General features: G+C 39.4%; 1 protein-coding gene across 7 annotated transcripts in view; it reads right to left on the reverse strand.

Moving 5' to 3' along the window:
- Positions 1–20,200, reverse strand: part of CELF6 (CUGBP Elav-like family member 6) — a 106,808-nt gene extending 86,608 nt beyond the window's left edge. For 3 of the 7 annotated variants that reach the window (XM_031956351.1, XM_031956352.1, XM_031956349.1), the window contains exons 1-2: positions 19,728–20,199; positions 1,491–1,573 (exon numbers count right to left, since the gene is read on the reverse strand). In XM_031956351.1, the coding sequence (XP_031812211.1) occupies positions 1,491–1,573; positions 19,728–20,022 (378 nt within the window). In that variant the 5' untranslated portion in view covers positions 20,023–20,199. Of the gene's footprint in view, positions 1–1,490; positions 1,574–19,727 lie in introns of all 7 variants that reach the window. The other 4 variants (XM_031956353.1, XM_031956356.1, XM_031956354.1 and 1 more) reach the window with 2 other exon arrangements.
- Positions 20,201–22,313: the final 2,113 nt, after the last annotated feature.

Genomic DNA, 22,313 nt, shown 5'->3' on the forward strand with positions numbered 1-22,313 from the left:
ATATTAGGGAGAAGACAGGAATATAAATTCCTGAACTTAGCATCAGCAACTCTGGTATATGAATGTTTCATGGAGCTAGAGCCAGACTTCCTGGAATCTAGTATTCAATTACCATCCCTACTTGAAGGGAATATGCTTATCCCAGACTCATTAGTTTTCTACACTTATCCCTAGTATAATAGAAAGGATATGAGATTGGAGGCAAGAGGGCATAGATTCAAATTTAGTTTCTCCAGATGTAAAATGATGGGCTCCGAGGTTTCTCTTACTTCTAGACTGATGATCATAGTTCTGCCACTTTTTATTTGTGTGACTGTAGGTAAGTCACTTTAACTCTCTGAGGTTTGGTTTCTTAATATTTCAAATGAAGAATTTGGAAGCATCTCTAAGGTACTTTCCAGCACTAGATCTTGATTCCATGATTCTTCTCCTTCTTCCAGTTATCTTTCAGTGTGAATCAGTCAGTTTCCTGATCTCCACAAACGAGATGCCTAATTTGGTGATGAGGAACATTATTTCCCTGCTACCTGAAACCTGGGTCATTCTCTGTATTTTGTTTAATGTATGTTCAATGGTTGACGAAATCAGGACCAGTCACCAATAAAACACACAAGCACTGCCTTCCACAAAGAAGGCATCCATCATTCTTCAGACTGTAGCTAAGGGACATTCACTTTCACTAAGAAAAGCAAATTGTGATGGGATGTCAAACAAGGTTGGAAGGGTGGGGAATATAGCCAGGGGAACTCTCATTTGAGCAGATTCTAAGGCCCCAATCAGATCTGCACATCTACCCACCAGGTGATTCTTCCAGGGGAACATAAAATTTTGGATCTAAGCCCTAAGATTCTGAAGGTCTTCTTCTCCTTCCTACTCCCAAACCCAAGCCAAGGTAAACAAATGTCAACTTTCATCCTTTCTACTTCACTTTTTCTCTTCCCTCCATCTCCCATCCTTCTTGTCCCAGCTGCTGTTTTATCACCAGGAAATCAGAAAGTATTTGATTTTTTATTTTATAGATATTTAGGCCACTAGGTCTGAGAAGTCTCTGATGTAGAGTTTCCTAACCTGGGGTGAATGAAGTGTTTAAAATTATTGTTGATAACAGTATTTCAGTATAATTGGTTTCCTTTCCTTCCCTTGTAATTCTATGCATTTTATTGTATGCATTTGTCATTATGAGATAGGGTCTATAGGCTTTACCAAATTGTTAAAAAGGTTTCATGATACAAAAAAGGCAAAGAACCCCTGATCTGAAGAATGAAAGCCAAGCACACACACCATCTCCAGATTCTCAGAAGAGACCAATATATCCTTTCCCATTACCCTGCCTTTATCTCCATCTTGACTCACAACAAGTCCTGAGCCTTCTCAAGGCTCATGCATCATCTACACCCAAGAGTTCAAAGATGGGGACATTTCTACCCTCAAGTAATTGCCTCTTTGACTCTCTACTTCCCTCTTCCATCCCAAAATTATTTATGACTTACCCCTGGCAGGGTCTTTTGCTCATGCAGTGCACTTTGGGCTTTGAGGGCTGAGTCCCGGGCGCAATATGTGAGGAAGGCACAGCCTGTGGAGGAAAGGAGCATGTCAGGGAACATAGAGTGTTTTCCTTCTCCCCCTCCCCCTCCTACAGATGCCTCTGTGAAAACCCTAGTTCCTATTATCTTCCCAGGCTTGTAGAGTTACATTTGTCTTCAACACTTCTATCACACCACAGAGGAGATCTGATCCTCCAGGACATCTGAATACATTCAGTCTAATCAGCTTCCTCTAGCAGTTAGAGGCACTTTGTCACTAAATGTTATGTCTCTTAAACAAAAGGCCACCTACTTTAGCAAGCCTTCCTTGATGCTGCATATCCACTTAAGATATTACAGTGATTGGTCCTTCATTTGTCTCATATTGCTCTTTCTTGTGCACTCAACATTCCTTGTTAAACTGTCTCCATACCCTTAAGTTCAGAATGCTCTCTCACTTCACCTCAGCCTCTTAGACTTAACTCCTTTCAAGGATCACTTCAAGTGCTTCTTCTTCTTCCTTTCACTTTTGTTCCTGTATCCCCAGTACCTATCATAGAACCTGACACAGAGAAGGCACTTAATAAAGGCTTGTTGAATTGAACTGAATCTCCAGGTATCTTCCTAAGGATATCAGTTGCATGCAGTTCTTCCACTTCAAAACCCACCTTTTCCTCTCATATCTTGACCTTGCTATAACATATTTATAAATGTGCATATTCATTATATGTATACCCAGCATCTTCACAAATATAGATATTCAAATAGGGGTTAAATAACCCAAAACTATTAGTGCCCCTAACACCAACTCCTGATTATCAAGTCTCTCTCCTTTATGACATATTTTATTGAAGATCACAAGGTTTGTCACTCAAGTTAATTTCTCAAACTAAGTTTTATTTCCTCTCACCTTTATCTTCAGTAGCCTTTCCTACTGCTAGTCTCCTACTGCGAGTCCTACTTCTTAGACTAGGGGGTTTACTCAGGTAGCCAGTCCCAACTTAGAGTCTGCCCTTCCCTATTTCTCCATACCTCCCCTTTTCTTCCAATATTTGCAGTTCAAGTAGCTGAACATAGAGATTTTGAAGAGGAAAGTTGGATATCTGGAAGTTCTGTGATGATGGACCCCAGAAGGATCATCATGCTTGCTTTCTCACCAATACCTTATACATAAATCTTAAAATTTGCTGAAATCCCCCTGCTTTCTGGGCCACTCACTTTATTGCTATTAAAGCTTCATTTTCATATCTGCGAATCCTCCATAACACATCACTGCCTCCCTAATAAATAATTGTTCCATTTTTGTGTCTTCTGAGATTCTTCTAATGATGATCCAACTCCATTATCAGACTTGATTCCCAAGAGTGGCAATTAAGTGAGGGGAAGTGAAGACTAGGGAGAGCAAAAGGGGCAGCTGATGGAAAAACAGAGAATAGAAAGAGGAAGGTGGAGGTTGGCTGGAGAAACCTCTGAAACTATGGTTGAGGAAATCTCCAGTCTGAGATTGCCACTGGCAAAAGAATGATTACTTTTCTGAGAAAGAATATAGATAATTGTCTCCTAACCTCACTTCCAATCACTCTTAATTTCCTTTTACCTCCTCCTTTCCCTATTCTTTCTTTTCCTGAAACAAGTTAGTGTTCAGAAGTAGCCACTCTAAGGCTTATCTGTTGGATTAATTAATCAACAAGCATTTATTAAGCTATTATACCAATCCCTGTCTGAGGATAACATGAGAGGCAAAAATAATGCATCTACTCTTAAGAAGCTCACATCTTAATGTGGAAGATCATGTATAAATACCTATATACATACAAGATAAATACAAAGATATATAGCAGTAAGGCACTAGAAGAAATAGAAATGGAGTAAGAAAAAGTCTTCTGTAGAACATGGAACTTGAAATGGGTCTTGAAGAAAGCCAGGGAAGCTGAGAGGTGGCGATGAGAAAAGAAGGAACTGGCATGAGACGCTAATGAAAAGCATGGAGTTGGGAGATGGAGAGCTTCCAGTAGGCCAGATCATCAAGTACATGGAAGAGAGCAAAGTGCAAAAAGATTCAAAATAGGAAGACTTTGAAGGGCTTAAAATGTCAAACTAAGGACTTTTTATTCCATCCTGGGGATACTGAGGAGCCACTGAAGCTTAGTGAGTATGGGAGGAGGAAGTGACATGGCTAAACCTATGCTTTAGAAAAATCATTTGGGCAGCTGAAGGATGTGAAGAATAGATTGGGTGTGGGAGAATTAAGGCAGGGAATCCAATTAGGAGGGTATTTAAATAGGCATCAGGGACATGTGAAATAAAGGCTTATATTGGACTAAGTAGTTATATGAATGGAGAGAAGGGAACATATGCAACATATGTAATGAAAGTGGAAAAAAACAAGATTTGACAACACTAAAGAAAACTTGAGGCAGCTAGGCAATGCACTGGGGTGCCCTATCTAGGAACAGAAAGACCTTCGTTCAAATCCTGCCTAGTTGCGTGACCCTGGGCAAGTCTTTGGAAAATGTAAAATCATTTTTATATGTGGTGCGCATCAAGCTAAGTGTCAAGGAACAGGTGGCATGTGAGTTGGGTCTTAAAGGAAAGGAGGGACTTTACAGGTAGAAACTGGGCCAGGATCAGTTCTGCATATGAGAGAGAATATGAACAAAGCTAAAGAAATGAGAGAGGGCAGGATAAGGATGAGGGATGGTAAATAATCTACTTTGAATACAGAATTTATGAAAGAGAATAGTAAAAGGCTCAAGAGGTAGATTGGAACTAAATTATGGAAGGCTTTGAATGCCAGAGTTAGGGCTTCATTGTTTATTCAGTAGGCAATAGGAAATTATTGAAGATTTGAGAATTGATATAATTATAGTGGTACATTAAGAATATTAACCAGGTTGGAAAATAGGTTTGCAAAAATCTATCTCAGAGGATTGGAGTAATGATAAAATGAGATAATATTTGTAAAGCAGTTTATAAACTTTAAATGCTAGTGATTCTTATTTTCATTATTGTTAAAACAGATTAGATATATAGAATGGAGGAGAGTAAGGAATTAAGACTGAGGTTGCAAGTGACTATAGGATGATAGTACCCATACAGTAATAGAAAAATTGGAAATAGAGGAAAGTTTGAAGACAAAAATAATGAATTCTAGCTTCACTATTGGGCGAAAACTTTTAGGAAAATCCTAAAGCAATCTGACAGAAATTAGGTTTAGATCACTTTATACCATATACTGCTATCATAATAACTGAGGAATATCCTAAAAGTTAACTTGCAAACATTGTAGCTATGAGCATGTTAATTTTTGTTTTGTTAGTTTCAATGGATTTATGAAGTAGATATAAAACAACACATCACAAACAAATTAGAAGAGTAGAGAAACAAATGATTTTTGAATATATAAATGGGGCAGAGTTTGTAATGAAATGAGACACAGAGAGAATCACAGAAAATAAAATGGACAGTATTGATTACATAAAATTAAAGTTTTTTTTTCCCACAAAAACCTAACAGTTAAGATTATAAGATAAAAAGGTAACTGACGAAAAGAATCTTTGTATCAATTTTATCTGATAAAGTTTTGATTTCTAAGATAGATAAGGAACTGATTCAAATTTATAAGAATAACATATATCCCTTAATTGATGATTTATCATGAAGAGATGTAAACTCAGTTTTCAAGGAAAGAAATCCAAATTATCAAAAGCTATGTGAGAAAAAAAGTTCCAAATCACTAATAAATGTAAATCAAAGCAACATTGAATTTCTACCTCACACTCAGATTTACAAAGTTGGCCAAAAATGAAAATTGCCAAATGTTTGAGGAACTGGGGGGGAATATAAGTACATCAACAGATCTGTGAATTGGTCCAACCATTTTGGAAAGCCATTTGGAATTATGCCCCTAAATGTATTAAATTTTGCATATTCTTGACCCAGAATAAACATTACTAGGTCTATATTCCCAAAGAGATCAAAGTAAGAGGAAAAGGAGCCATATGTATAAAAATATTTATAGTGGTGCTTTTTATGCTGGTAAAGACCTGGTGGTTAAGAAGATTTTTTTTTTGTCAATAGCTAAACAAATTATAGCACATGAACATAAAAGAATGTTATTGTACCATAAGAAACAGTTAAAAAGAGGGTTTTAGGAAAACCTGAAAAGATTGAAGTGAGCAGAACTAGAAGAAAAATTTGTAATAAAGCAAGTGCATAAAATGAATGACTTTGAAAGACTTAGGAATTCTGATATGAACACAATGACTTCTCATAGTCCAAGAGTGATGAGACTCTTGTCTACTGATGCTGAGTGAAATGAGCATTGTAATGGAGTCAATATGTAGAATAAAACACATGTTTTTGTTTAGAAGGGTTTTTTCTTTCTTGACTATTCATATTTGATATGAGTTTATTTCTTTTTTCATTGAGGTGATGGGAAAAAGAAAAAAATAAAACTGAAATAAACTGAATATAAAAAATAAACTGAAAATAAATTAAAAAAGAAAGATAATGAGTTCTGTTTTGCATATTCTGACTTTGAGATAATTTTAAGATATTTAATTCACAATGTCCAAAAGACTACTGGTAATAAGGGACTCAACCATCTCATATCTGTGGAAAGGATTTAAGCATTTTCCTATTTCACTCTACATTCAGAAGGCACCTAAAAATTGATCAGACTTTTGATTTATTTGGAGTACAGAGGGCTTGATGAACTTCTCTACCAATATAGACTGGCACCTTCTCTTTAACTTAGTTTTTTTTTTTTAAATTTTAGAGCAGTGAGAGTTTAAGAAATTTGTTTAGTCACATAGCCAATGTATTTCAGAAGTGGAACTTGAATGTAGGTCTTCTTGATGCTAAGATCAACACTTTATTCTTCATTTCAGGTTGCTTCTCTTGATTAAACTTCCTAATGCAGAACTATTTATATCATCATTTGAATTTATTTTGTCTTTCTTTGAATCTTTAGTGCTGGCATATAATAAATGCTTTATAAATGTTTATTGACTGAGTGCATATAAGTACCTATCATACACAGAGATTTTTAAAATAGCATTTTATGTTTCTGCTAATTACATGTATAAACATTTTCCAACATTATTTAATTTTAAATTTGGGTTCCAAATTCTTTCCCTCTCTTAATTCCCTCCCCTCTCTCTGAGATGGTAAGCAATCTGATATGGATTATATATGTGTAAATATCATACACAAAATATTTTGCTAGACTCTAGAGATAGATTTGATATGTGTTCTGCCCTTAGTATGCAATCTAATGGATCTGGGGGAGGCAAATCTACAAGTAATCATGGATAAACTTCATGGGGGAGGTGACATCTGAGTTGCAAGGACTTGTACAGATGGAAATTGAGTTGGGATCAGTTCTATGTATGTTAAAGCATGAAAAGGCTAAAGAGATGAGGGGAAAGAATAAAGATTGGGGAAGAAGAGTAATCAATTTTGACTAGAACACAAAACATCTTAAAGAGACTAGTAAAACACTGGATAGGCAGATTGAACTCATATTGTGGAAAGCCTTGAATGCCAAGAGTTAAAACTTTATATTTTATTCTGTAGATAATAGGAAGTCACTGATGATTTGTGAATAGAAGAGTGATAATTATAATGGTGCATTATGAATGTTAATTAAGTAGTAATAATAGCACACTAGGATGTGCAGACATAGGAGAATAGTGACTCTAGTCATAGTTCCAGAGTAGTCATTTACAGGCCAGAGTACAATCCAGGAAAGCAGTGACCACGCTTTTTCTTTTTTTCTTTTCTTTTTTTTAGTTTGAGAGCTATGTATTTTTTTTTTTTATTTAATAGCCTTTTATTTACAGGATATATACATGGGTAACTTTACAGCATTAACAATTGCCAAACCTCTTGTTCCAATTTTTCACCTCTTACCCCCCCCCCCCCTCCCCTAGATGGCAGGATGACCAGTAGATGTTAAATATATTAAAATATAAATTAGATACACAAAAAATATACATGACCAAAACGTTATTTTGCTGTACAAAAAGAAACAGACTCTGAAATATTGTACAATTAGCTTGTGAAGGAAATCAAAAATGCAGGTGTGCATAAATATAGGGATTGGGAATTCAATGTAATGGTTTTTAGTCATCTCCCAGAGTTCTTTTTCTGGGCATAGCTAGTTCAGTTCATTACTGCTCCATTAGAAATGATTTGGTTGATCTCGTTGCTGAGGATGGCCTGGTCCATCAGAACTGGTCATCATATAGTATTGTTGTTGAAGTATATAATGATCTCCTGGTCCTGCTCATTTCACTCAGCATCAGTTCGTGTAAGTCTCTCCAGGCCTTTCTGAAATTATCCTGTTGGTCATTTCTTACAGAACAGTAATATTCCATAATTTTCATATACCACAATTTATTCAACCATTCTCCAACTGATGGACATCCCTTCAGTTTCCAGTTTTTAGCCACTACAAAAAGGGCTGCCACAAACATTCGTGCACATACAGGTCCCTTTCCCTTCTTTATAATCTCTTTGGGATATAATCCCAGCAGTAACACTGCTGGATCAAAGGGTATGCACAGTTTGATAACTTTTTGAGCATAGTTCCAGACTACTCTCCAAAATGGTTGGATTCGTTCACAGCTCCACCAACAATGCATCAATGTCCCAGTTTTCCCGCATCCCCTCCAACAATCATCATTATTTTTTCCTGTCATCTTAGCCAATCTGACAGGTGTGTAGGACCACGCTTTTTCTTAAAGCAAACAACCTTAGAAGAACTGAAAATTAATAGATGCTCCTGAGCTAACACTGAAAACAGCAGCATGAAAAACCTGACATCCCCTCCACCTCAGGAGCAGAGTCCAAATTTAACATAAAGTAAAATCAATGGCCTGGGGAAATGAGAAAACTACAAAAATAAATGGCTAGATAATAGAAAGTTACATGGAAGATCAAAATATAAATTCAGAATAAGACAACAAACTCAAAGCAGAAATACCCAAAGCCTCAAAGAAAAATGTGAATTGGTCTCAGACCCCTCTCCCCCAAATTCCTAGAAGAGCCAGAAAGCTTTTTTAAAAATCAGGGAGGTAGAGGAAAAATTGCGAAAATAAGTGAGAGTAATGTAAGAAAATCATAAAAAAGAGCCAATGATTTAGTAAAGCAGATACATAAAATACTGAAAACAGAAAAAGCCGAAAAGTAAAAGAGAAACAAAAATTCACTGATTAAGACAAGTCCTTAAAAAATAGAATTGGCCAAATGGAAAAGAAAATACAAAAGCTAAGTGAAGAAAATAATTTCTTAAAAATTAGAATTGGGCAAGTGGAAGGTAATGTTTCCATGGGACACTAAGAAACAATGAAACAAAATTGAAAGAATGAAAAAATAGAAAAAACAATTGACCTGGAAAATAGATCAAGGAGAAATCATTTAAGAATTACAGAATTGGGGCAGCTAGGTGGCTCAGTGGATAGAGCACCAACCCTGAAGTCAGGAGGACCTGAGTTCAAATCTAGTCTCCAATACTTAACAACTTCCTAGCTGTGAGACCCGGGGCAAGTCACTTAACCTCAATTGCCTCAGGGGAAAATAAGAATAACTGAACTATTTGAAAACCATGATTTTTAAAAGATCCTAGACATCACATTTTAAGAAATAATCATGAACTGGAAACTGAGTGGATACCCATCAATTGGAGAATGGCTGAATAAATTGTGGTATATGATTATTATGGAATATTAATGTTCTGTAAGAAATGACCAGCAGGATGATTTCAGAAAGAACTGGAGAGACTTACATGAACTGATGATGAGTGAAGCGAGCAGGGCCAAGAGATCATTATATACTTCAACAACAATACTATATGATGATCAATTCTGATGGACGTGGCCCTCTTCAACAATGAGATGAACCAAATCAGTTCCAATAGAGCAGTAATGAACTGAACCAGCTACACCCAGGGACAGAACTCTGGGAAATGACTATGAACCACTACATAGAATTCCCAATCCCTCTATTTTTATCTGCCTGCATTTTTTATTTCCTTCACAGGCTAATTGTACCCTATTTCAAAGTCCAACTCTTTTTATACAGCAAAATAACTGTTTGGACATGTATACATATATTGTATTTAACTTATACTTTAACATATTTAACATGTATTGGTCAACCTGCCATCTGGGGGAAGGGGTCGGGGGAAGGAGGGAAAAAGTTGGAACAAAAGGATTTGCAAATCCTGATTCAGCAAATGCTGAAAAATTACCCATGAATATATCTTGTAAATAAAAAGCTATAAAAAAAGAAATAATCGTGAAAACCTCCCTGATATCCTAGAACCAGAAGATAAAATGGAAATTAAAAGAATCCACCAATCATTTGAAAGAAGACTTCAAATGAAATGTCTCAGAAATATTTTAACCCAATTCCATAACTTTCAGGTCAAAAAATATTTTAAGCAATCAGAAAGAAACAATTCATATATTGTGAAGCTACAGTCAGGACCACGCAAGATTTACCAGCTTCTCCATTAAAGGATTGGAGTACTTGGTATAAGCTATTCCAGAGGACAAAGGAGCTAGGATTACAACCAAGAGTCACCTACCCAGCAAAATTTTATCCAGGAGAAAAACAGATATTTAATGAAATAGAAAACATTCAAGCATTTCTAAGGAAAGACCAGAGCTGAATAGAAAATATGACTTTCAAATACAAAACAAGAGAAGCATATAAAAGTAAAGAGGAAAGAGAAATTATAAGAAATTCGATAAGGTCAAAGTGTTTGCATTCTTATATGGGAAGATGATACCCATAACTCCTAAGAACTTTCTCATTATTGGAGCAATTAGAAGGAATATACATAGACAGAGGACAGAGGTATGAGTTGGCTATGATGGAATGATATCTACAAAAAACAAAATTAAGGGGTGAGAAAGAGGGATGCAATGAAATAAGAGGAAAGGAAGAGGTAAAATAGGGTAAATTGTCTCATAAAAAAGCATGAAATAGCTTTCATAGTAAAGTGAAAAAAGAAGGGTTGTGGCAGACAAGGCTTGATTCTTACTCTCAAAGAGGAAATAATATACATACTCAATTGGGAATAAAAATCTATCTTACCCTATATGGAAATAGAAGAGGAAAGGCATAGAAGGAGAGCAGAGCTAATAGAAGAGAGGATAGATTGGGAGAAAAGTGATCAGAAGCAAAACACTTCTGAGGAAGGGTAGGATAAAAGGAGAGAGAGAAGGATAAATGAGGGGAAATAGGTTGAAGAGAAATATACAATAATCATAATTATGAAAAAATTTACAGCAAATTTCTCTGATAAAGTTCTTGACTCTCAAATATATAGAAATGGAGTCAATGTTATAAGAATACAAATCATTCCCAAACTGATAGATGGTCAAAAGTTTTCATATTAAGAAATTAAAGCTATTATAAACATATGAAAAAATGTTCTAAATTATTATTGATTAGAGAAATATAAATTAAAACAACTCGGAAGTACCACATTATACCTATCAAATGGGCTAATATGGCAGAAAAGAAAAATGATAAATGTTGGAGGTGATGTGGGAAAATTAGGACACTAAAACATTGTTAATGGAGTTGTGAATTGATCCAACCATTCTGGAGAGCAATTTGGAACTATGCCCAAAGGGCTATAAAACCAGGCATATCCCTGAGCCAGCAAAACCACTCGTAGGTCTATATCCTAAAGAGATTTTTTTTTTTTTAAAGGGAAATGATTTTATGTGTGCAAAAGTATTTATAGCAACTTTTTTCATGGTGGCAACGAATTAGAAACTGAAGGGATGCTAATCAAACCAGGAATGGCTGAATAAATTGTGATTATGTGATTACAATAAAATACAATTGTAAATAAGAAATTATGAGCTCTTAGAAAAACTTGAAGGGCTTAGATAAATTGATGCAAAGTGAAGCAGCAGAACCAGGAGAACAGTGTACAGAGTAACAGCAATATTGTATGATGATTGATTTTAAATGATTTAGATATTCTCTGCAATACAATAATCCAAGACAATTCTGAAGAACTGATAATGAAAAATGTTATTCATCTCCAGAGAAAGAACTGATGAAATATGAATGCAGATTGAAACATTTTTTTATTAAAGCTTTTTATTTCCAAAACATATGCATGGATAATTTTTCATCACTGATTCTTGCAAAACTTTGTGTTCCAATTTTCCCCACCTTCCCCCCATCCTTTCCCCTGGATGGCAAGTAATTCAATATATGAAGCATATTTTTAAAAAATCCTTTCTTTTTAAAATCTGTTTTCTTTTATAACATGACTAATATGAAAATATATTTTATTATAACTTATATAACATATAACCTATGTCAAATTTCTTGTCTTCTCAATAGGGAGGGAGGGAGAGAATTTGGAACTCAACATTTTAAAAAATGAATTTTAAAATAGCTTTTACATATAATTGAAAAAAATAAGTTTTTTTTTTTTTTTGTAAAGGAATATTTACTTGCAAATATGAACATAGCAAGAGCAAAAGTTACAGTCATTCCCTCCTCCCATCAACATTTGAAGAGAGAGTCTCCTCACGCCCCAAGGAAGGGGGGCTTGAATGCAAGACAGCATTTGTCCCACCAAATTAATTTCCAAATGCAGAAAATCTAAAGGCTGGATGAGTCATCATCTCAACTGCTAGTTTGGGTCAAGCAAGTTACTTGGGACTTTAACTCTTTTTTTTTTTTTTTTTTTTAAAAGAGCATACGTACTTGTTATATATTCCATAGTGAAGATTCCTTTTGTGTATAGGTCGAATTGGATCGATACTGACATTCCTCTCAACTCAAATTATGTGATTCTTTGAAGGATCAAAGAAAAATCTAAGGTTATAACTTTGAAGCTTGAGAGATTAAGGAAAATGGTATCACCACCAACACAAATAGAGAAGATGGGGGAGGGCAATTTTTAAAAATGGGAATGATGAATTTAGTTTAGACGTGTTGAGTTTGAGATATCAGTGGGACATCCAAGTAGAGATGTCCAATGAATAGGCTTTTTTTTGGGGGGGAGGGTGCTTTTCTTTTTTTTAAAAGTTACACATACATTCATTTTTACATATTTCTATATGAATCATGTTGGGAGAGAAAAATTGGAGCAAAAAGGAAAAACTAGAAAAACCAGGGGAAAAAAGTGAAAATAGTATGCTTTGATAGTTCTTTCTGTGGATGTAGATGGCATTTTTCCAACCAAAGTTTATTGGGATTGCTTTGGATCACTGAATTGCTGAGAAAAGCCAAATCTATCATAGTTGATCTCACAATTTTGCTTTTGTTGTGTTATAATGTTTCCCTAGTTCTGCTTGTTTCATTCAGCATCAGTTCATGTAAATCTTTCCAAGCCTTTCTAAAATAATCCTGTTCATTATTTCTTTATAGAATGATAACATTCCATTACTTTCACATACCATACCTTTATAAGTAGGCTTCAATTCAGGGTCAGAGCTCTGAGAGGGTGGGGTTGGAGTTACAGATTTAAATGTCAAGAGCATAGAGATGATAATCAAAGGCCTGGGAGAGAAGTAGATCAGCAATGGTCAAAATATAAAGAGAAAAGAAAGTTCCTGGAAAGAACCTTGGAGAATACCATACTTAAGGGATGAAAAAAGGATATGGAACCATCAAAAAGAAAGTGAGGAAGTAATCAGAGAAGTAGAACGAGAACCATTATAATTTAGTATTCAAAAATCAGAGAGAGGAGAAGTGTCAAAAAGAAGGGGGTAGATTACAATGCCATATATTTCAGAGAAGGGAAGGAAAATGAGGACAAAAAAATCCACTTGATTTAGTGATAAAGTATAGTAGTACACTTAAGGAAAGCAGTTTTAGAATAGTGAGGAAACTATAAAGAATAGAGTGAGGTAACTAGGTAGCATAGTGAATAGAGTACTACTCCTGAAGTCAGGAGGATGTGAGTTCAAATCTGACCCCAGACACTTAATACTTCTAACTGTGTAACCCTAGGCAAGTCACTTAACCCCAATTGCCTCAGCAAAAAATAAATAATGGAGTGAATGAGTACTGAAGTAGGGGGAGAGAATCTGCCATTCTCAAGGAATGGATGATTAGGTCTATTTTTTTATTCTTCTCCTGAGGATATTTCACTTCCTTTCTTAATTTCTGTAGAGTGTGTGTGATGGATATACATGTATGTAACTACTCATGATAATGTGAGTGTGCTTACATTTTTGTCTATAAGTGACTTTGTCAGATAAATGGAAAGAGGTCCACTTGGACCAGGGAGAAGAGATCATAGGATTATAGAATAAAAGATGAATGAATTGTCAACATTTCTTGGATCTTGCTATTAACTTCTTTGTCAAAGAAAACCTCTCTATCATTTACAGGTTCTCTAGTCTCTTCCAAAGTCTGGACTTCAGTTTCCTTAACTCATGAGAGGGCTAAATTAGACGATCTTTAAAGTACCTTTTATAGCTTTAATATTTTAAGACTAGGAATTATGAAACCATTTTTTTTTAGATAAGAAAAATTAGGTTTATTATGAAACCATTTTAGGTTAAGGGTAGCTAGATGGGACAGTGGTTAAAAGGTTGGGCTTGGAGTCTTAATATTTGTAAAAAGTGCTCAGCATAGGGCTTGGTGGATAGCAGACATTATATAAATGCTTATTTATCACCCCCACCACCACCACAAACTTTCCCATATTTGAAAATGTGTAAGAGAAAGTTCAATTGTATATTTCTTCAGCTGTGTATGCACAATTGTACTCTATATGAATGCATATGAAGATATTTGTGTGTCTGTGATTTCATATATATCTCTCAGTCAACAAGCATTTAGTAAGTGTCTACTATATGCCAGACACTGTGATAAGCATCATATGTGAGTATGTGTAGTGTTCATCTTTGATGTTGTGTGTTTACAGATATTAGAGAATTTCCATCATTTCCCTTTCTGTTTTGTTCACATTGAAGTGAAAAGAGCAGGTGCTGATATTCTCCCTCCTTGCTCTCCATTCACATCTACCTCTCTTTGTTCTGGTTTTAGATGTTTTCCTTCACTTTCTTCACTATCTCTGCTCTGTTAACCAGATCTGTTCCAGAGACTAAATGTCAGAATTTTCATTCTGGAATCAAGTTGCAGCAGCTAGAGGTGATAAGGTTAAGTTTTCCTCCTCTCACTGCATTTTTTCTACTTCCATGATAGGACAGAATCTTTCTGACAATGAAAAATGGAGTCTAGGTTGGGATTGGAGATCTGCTGGATATCCTGTGGCAGGTTCTGGGAAAGGCAGATGGAAGGATAGCAATCAGGCATTCTCAGGTGAGGTCTGGCTTTCTTGGATCTGCTTCCCTACATTTTATCCTAAAGAATGGCCACTCAAGCTAGGGAACTCAATATTTAGAAAATGAATTAGGAAGTTACCTCGAAGGTTCTTTTTCTTCCCAGGTTCAACTTAGTCACATCATTTTCTCAATGATGTCCCAAAAATAGCCTGATCCTGTCATCCTTGACACTTGAAGTGTGGGGTCTCCATTTTCCTTTTTCCATGATCTATGGAGTCACATGTTGACCCTTTTAAAGTGATATTAACAACAGCAAACAACTTCCTTTTAGGAAAAGCTAAATATTTAATGAATGAAATTGACATGAATGCATTTTTAATATTGGCACAATTAAAACTGCTGGATGATTAAGTATTAATGACTCTAAATAAGTGCAATCAGGTCAACTTCAAACAGAATGAACTCAGTGGTGGGAGGTGAGAGATAAGGGCAGTTCTGAGCAGAACTAATAAACAAGTCAAATATATATGAACCATCAGCAACAATCTAACTTGATGTTTGTTTAACAATCTTTGGACATAGTAGTGCTTATTTATTTCATTCAGCCAAGGATTGAGGGGAAAATCATTAGTATGTCTGACTTTTTTCAATCATGGGGAAGAAAATGGAAACTCTCAAATTGAATCTTGCAGATTGAATAATATCAAATGATATTGTTTGTTCTGATTTTCAGAAATACAATTTACCATTTCAGATCAAAATATTACTTCTTCTCTTTAAGACAGAGTGTAATGGCACAGGGATCCCTTGATGTGCTCATTCTCCAAGGGTCTACCCATGGCCTTCTCTCTTCCTGTACAAAGGACTTTGATATTGGAAATTCTAGTTCTGAACCCCAGATCTTAGTAGGCATTTCTACACAGATGTTTCACCAGCACCTCTAATTCAAAATGTCTATAACTTTATGTTTTCCCCCCTAAAATCTGATTTTTCCTTCTGGTTTTAAAAATTTCTGCCTGTGTCATTTACCCCATTTCCTAAGCTCAAAGCATTTGGTTTTCAATTCTTCCATTGTCTCATATCTCATATCTATTCAGTTACCAAAGTCTGTCAATTCTACTCTTGAAATATTCATCCTTTCTTCTTCCTCCTACTGTCATTATGTAGAAGAGGCCCTTTTTACCATTCATGCAAACCTGTTAACAATAGATTTCTCACATGTCTTCTTCCCTCTGCTACACAATCTATCCTTCATATAGCTGCCAGAATTATATTTCTAAATGATAAATCTATTTGATCGTGTTGTTTTCTGTTCAAAATTTTCAGTGGCTCCTCATTGCTTTTTGGGTAAAGTTCATAATCTGCCTGACATTCAAAATCTGTCAGAGTCAGCATCACCTTATCTTTCTAGTCATTTCATTATTAAATTACTTCCCTACATCAATTTAGTGCTCTAGACAAATTGTACCCCTTTCTGGCTACTGAACGTACTGTATGCTTTCAAGCCCACCAAGTTTTATTCATGTTTCAAGTGAATGAAATATGCTTTTTTCCCCGTCTTCTCCTAATGGTTCTTACCCATATTTTAAGATCTAATTCGAAACTGCCTCCTCCATGAAGATTGCTGTGATCCCTCTGTATTAGGAATGACTTTCACTGTTTGGCTTTTCACTACATCTCTCTAATGCACTAGTTACATAATATTTTACTGTATAATCATGTGTGTTAAAGAACTATAAACTTTATGAGGGCAGAGACCTTATTTAAATTTTGTGTTTTTGTTGGTATTTGGCTAAGTTCTTTATTGGAAATAAAGATATTTACTGGAAGTAGGTATTGTTTGTTGAGTGAGTGAATTGTTAATTAAAAGAATCTTAAAACTTTGGGAGCCTTAGAAGTCATCTAGTTGAAAACTTTCAGTTTCCAGATGAAGAAAATGAGGTCCAGAAAAAAAAAAAAAAAAGATGTGCCTGAGACTACACAGCTCTTAATAAGAGTAATAACTGACATTCACATAGTCTTTTGCCAGTCTTCAAAATGCTTTTCATATCAAATATGAAAAATGAGTAAAAGCCCAATTCACCTTTAATGAGTTTAGTTTTCCTGAGAAAGATAGGCAATAGATTATGATTTCCATTTTATAGGTGAGAAAATTTGAGACTCAGAGAGAAGTTACACACTCAAAATGATATGGCTAAGAAGTGGTCAAACCAATGCCAGAGTCCAAATATCCTCACTCCTAGGCTTATTTTCTTTTGCTATACCATGATGCCTTCCTTATATAACCATTTTACTTCAGGAGCTAAGTGAAAATTAATAAGGATTTTGGTTCTTGAAAGATGAGGATTTCAAGAATGAATGAGTCTCTCAGGCAAGATCTTCCCAGACAAAGCTCCCCTGGCATCAATCAGTTTGACCAATGAACTTTAGGTCCGATACTATTTGAATCCCTAGTCCTAATCAAATGTGTATTAGCTGCCTCCATGATCATGATCTCAGATATCAGAAAAAGGTTCAGTGGCCCCTTCAACATTTTAAAAGCAAAGGGTCTTTCCTATGGATGGTTGAAAGCATATTTTGATTGAAGCAAGCTCTTGAATTTAAGTTTCATCAGGAGTTTCAGACATTAAGTTCCCTTTTGGAAAAGAAGGCTGTGTGTGTGTGTGAGACGGAGACAGAGATAGACAGGTGGATTCATAAGACAGATAGCCAGACAGTCAGTTAAGGAAGCAGACCAATAGATAGATATATAGTGAGTCAGCCAGAAACACAAGCTGGAAGTACTGCTAGATAGAAAGATAATTGGACATATTGAAAAATGGATAGAAAGATAGCCAAATGGAAGAGACTTAGATGGAGAAATAGATGGATAGAGGGAAATAGGAATGGATTGGCAAAAAGAATTAAATGGATTGATAAATGAAAACTGATAAGTATGGATGAATGGAGGGAAGGAAGGAGAGTGGGAGAGAAGAAAGAAGGGATGGATGGACAGGAAGATAGGCAGAGGGTCATATAGCTATATGGTGGCTTTTAGAAGGAATTTGGCTTGGATGAGGAGGGGCTTGTCCTATTGCACAGTATTATTATTTTTTCTTTGGAACCTAGGGCAGCCCAGAAAGGGAAAGGAAGTTGCTTCCTTGGGAGAAAAGGAAAGTGAGAGAGAGATGCCCCTTTCCTGAAATCACTGCTACTTTTCAGGAGTCTTCCCACTAAGGGAAGCTCTCCTCCCAAAGAGAAGATGTCTAAATGCAGCAAGGGGAGGGCGTAGAGTAGGGGGCTCTGACATATGACTTCTATATCAATCAAAGATTCCTTTGCTCTTGGCTCAACTATCACCTTGGGCCTCTTTTCTCTTGGGCTTTTCAGAGGAAAATAACTCATAAAACATTACCCCTTTAACATGTTGTCTGAAGAAAATGATTAAGAAGCGTTATGGGTTCCCTCCCACAGTAACGACAGAACTCAAAGGCTGCAGATGCAACAACATGCCTCCCAGGTTCTGGCCCCTCACTCTTCTGTTCCAGTGCTGCGCTGGCTTCTCGTACTTGTTTCCTCTCACTTCCCTGGGCAGACTTTCCCCCTGGATGTAAACAAGCCACCTCCCTCCCTCCCACATACCCCACCCAGATGAAGGGGTGTGGCCAGCAAGACAGCCCCAGCCCCCTCTCCAGCCCATTCCAGCTGAGTTCCCAGGAGTCTGGTGATGGGTCAGGGAAGGAGCTGGGGGGTGGGGGAGGAAATGGCATGAGGGGTGACAGGCATTTGGGCAGGTGTCTGAAGACACAGGCGATCCGATTCCTCTTATAAACTCACCCCCTTTCTCAATCAAAACCACTCAGGCTAACTCCTTCCACTTTTCCCGGCCCCAAATCCAGCCTCAGGATGAGTTTCTGAAGGAAGTGGGGGAGGGGAGAGGGAGAATCTGGGAGAGATAAAGAGGATTTAGAAGGTGCAGAGGGAGGAGCAAGGGGGTGCAGGGAAAAAAGCACAAGGGGAATAGAGAAGGGAGGACTGGGTGAGAAGATAAAAGGAAATATGAGGGAGTGAAGTAGGCTTAAGGGAAGCTGGGGGCAGTTGATAGAGTTGGGAATAAGAAAGCAGTAAGGCGTGGAGTGGCAGATTAGTGTTCCAAACTGGAGTCTGAGGATATTGGGCAAAGGGCAAAGGAGTATGTATGGGTCCTAAAAGGGGATTGGAACTTAGAGTAAAAAAAACTGGGCGCTGGGAAGCAAAGGGTTAGGTTAGGCCCCATAAATCTCAAAGTGGGAGCCTTGGGTTTTGGAAGTTGTCATCATCATATTTTGTTTGAAAGGGAAGTTTAGGGCCTGGATTGAAGGAATTGGAGTTGGGGTCTGAGAACGAAAGAAACTGTCTCAAATTGAAGTTCAAAGATACTAGGGGAATGGTTTGTACTTGGATATCAAAACAGGGTTTGGGGGGTTCAGAAGGAAGGGCTACGATACTAAGTAATGGAGATGCAGAGGATATTAGGAGCTGAGATGGGAAAAGGCTGGGGTTGGAGACGAGCGAGATCCAGAGGGGCATAGAATGGGGAAAGTGGGGTTGAGTACGGGCTTCTGGATTTAGGGAACCCAGTAAAAGGGTATCAGCAGAGCTTCTGTGGGCTTTTGGACTCCAAAGTGGAGGGTGCAGGCAAGATTGGGAGAGCCTCGAGGGCTCCAGGGCCTGAAGGGACAGGGGAATGGGGCAGCGGGATCACGTGTAGGGGTGTCCGGCGTGTGGGGGACAGGTTCTGGAGCGGGTGTGACTCGAGGACCGGAGTGGGAAGTTGAGGGGTTTGGGGGGTGGATGTCCGGCATCTGGAGCGGAGGGTAGGCGGGGTAGCGAGGGATCTGGAGTTGGGATAGGCTGATGCGAGGGGCTCCAGAATGAGTGGGGGTCCCTTTCGGCAGCCCACCTTTGTGCACACCCGTGAACCTGTCCTTCAGCACCGTCAGCTCGTAGATTTTGCCGAACTCCTCAAACAGGGGCTTGAGATCCTTCTCGTCCAGGTTCCGGGGAATCTGCCCCACAAACAGCTTGATGGCGTCGTGGTCCTTCATGGGGATCACGGGGCCGGGGCCGTGCCCAGGGCTGAGCCCGGTCATCCTGCCCGAGCCCCCGCCGCCGCCGCCGCCGCCGCTGTCCGTGGTGCTGAAGCCGGGGCCGGGGCCGGCTGGCGGCGCCGATACTCCGTTGGGCACCGCGGCCATGTCCCCCCTCCCCCCTCCCCGACCCCGCCCCCCACCCCCCCAGCTGCCCGGGGGCCACACGCCCGCCCACCGGGTCCTGCTGCCCTCGCTGCGGGGGGCGGGGGGGCCAGAGGAAAAGGGGGGCGGGTCCCGCTGTGTTCGCTTTCTCTCTCTCTGTCTCCTTTCCTCCTCTCCCCCAGCTCCCTTCCCGAGCTCTCTCCGAGCCCCCCTCTCCTCCCTCTTCTCGCTCGCTCGCTCTTAGTCCTCCCCGCCTCCTCCCTCCTCCCTCCTCCCCCCACCCCCCTCCCTCAGCAGCTGCCGCTGCCACAGTGCCTGATGACGTCAACCTGCTGGCCCCGGACCCTACGCAAGCGATTAGCATAATGAGGGAGCGCCGTCCAATCAGAAGGGAAGCTAGCAGGGGCCAGGTCCAGGGCGGGCGGGGGAGGCGGGTGGGGAGGTGGCGAAGAGCAGGGCTGGGGAGGGGAGCATCCCGGGCGCACGCTTGCTATGGCAACAGAAGCGCGGGGCGGGGGAGCAGCTGGGTGGGCGAGAGCGAGCCCGCCGGGATGCTTGAGTGTGTGTCGGGAGGGTGCGCGGGCGGGCCTGTGCCGCTGGCGGGCGAGAAGGGGGCACAGCAGGTGGCCATGGGGCGGCCCCCGTCGGCATGCTGTCTGACGGCGGCGGAACCCCGCCCTGCCCCCTTGTCACACAGATCCGTCTCCGGGCCCGGACCCCCGAGCCCGAGGCTGCCCTGCGAGGCGGGCGCTGCCCGCACACGGGCACCTGCTTCTGCTTCCTGCGTGCTCGCGTGCCTCCGGGCATCCACCTCCTCGCGCTCCCGCTCACCTGTGGGCCTCCGTTCCCAGATCGTGAAACCTCGCAACCAGATTGAATGTTAGCCCAAGGAGTTTGGGTCAGAGTGGATGGAAGCTGGGAAACCCTAACAAATCAGGAAGAAGAGGCCGTCTGCGGGGGCCGTCTCCCCCGGGACAGGGGCACGGTCCGGGCCAGGAGGAAGAGGGCGGAACCTTAGGGCCGATGAGAGCTCAGACAAGGAGGGGATGGGTAGAGGACTAGGGTGGGCCGTGCTCCTTCCGGACGCCCCTCGTACACAGTCAGATATGTGCCTGAAAAAGCTCGCACTCTCGACCCTTCAACAGATATCGCTCCGGTTCTCTGGGGAGAAGAGGAAGAGCACATACGTGCGCAGGGAAATTTCCCAACTGGCTCCACACCCTAACCCCGCACTTCTCTGTCTCCGAACCCATTAGCAGAGGTAACAGCAAGGGCTGAGAACTGCGAGGGGAAAGGCTGCCCTTGGGATCTGGGGTTTTGGAGGCAGAAGGTGGAAAGGCGGCGGCGCTGTCGGAGGGTAACCTAGAAGGTTACCTTTCCTCTTCTCTCTCCTCCATTGTAGAGAAACTAGGGGAGGGGCAAAGGAAGCAATGTGGGGACTTTCTTCAGAAATGGGGTTGGGAGAGTCAGGAGTTGTATGAAGGGGTTTTTTGAGAAACCAACACCAGGAGTTCCACTGTCATCCCAAACACACACAGGCCCCCCCTACATGCCACTTGAGGACATGTGCATTCACGCAGCTAACTCCATTCCCGTACAGATGCACCTGAATTTTTAAAGTATCCCTTGTGTTAACAGTCCCATTGACAGGAATAGATAGAAATTCTGGCATCTGCCAGGATCTGCTGATTAGGGCAGACAGAACTCCAAGTGAGAAATGGAGGCAAAGGAAAAAAGGTGAAAGAATAGACTGGGTTGCTATGGAGAAGGCGGTGAGGCTCTTAACTTCTAAAGGGAAGCAAGAACATGTCAAATGATTTTTGGTGGCTGCACACAAACCTTTCTTTGTACTCATTCCAATGTCTGGCATGTAGTAAGTGTTTAATAAATGCTTGTTTACTGATTTCCTGAAAAAAAAAAAACCCACATATATCACACATAAACAGATACCTATACACAGATATCATCGTAGTACTATGTTCAGACACTCACTCATAGGTGTATGAATAGATATTAGAATTCACATTCTATATAGATGAAAGGCCTTGATGTCATATAAAAACTGATTAAAGGAACTAGTTATGTTTAAACTAGGGAATTCTCAGGGGGAACATGACAGCCGGACTAAAAGTATTTTAAGGCTGTTTTGTGGAGGTTTGATTAGACTCATTCTTTTAGCTCAAGAGGACAGAACCAGGAGCAAAAAGTGGAAGTTGCAAAGAAGTAAATTTATATTTGGTGTCAGGAAAACTAATAATTAGAGTAGGGGTCCTCAAACTTTTAAATAGGGGGGT

The sequence above is a fragment of the Sarcophilus harrisii genome, chromosome 2 (genome assembly GCF_902635505.1).
Source record: "Sarcophilus harrisii chromosome 2, mSarHar1.11, whole genome shotgun sequence".
In the NCBI taxonomy this organism is placed as follows: domain Eukaryota; kingdom Metazoa; phylum Chordata; class Mammalia; order Dasyuromorphia; family Dasyuridae; genus Sarcophilus; species Sarcophilus harrisii.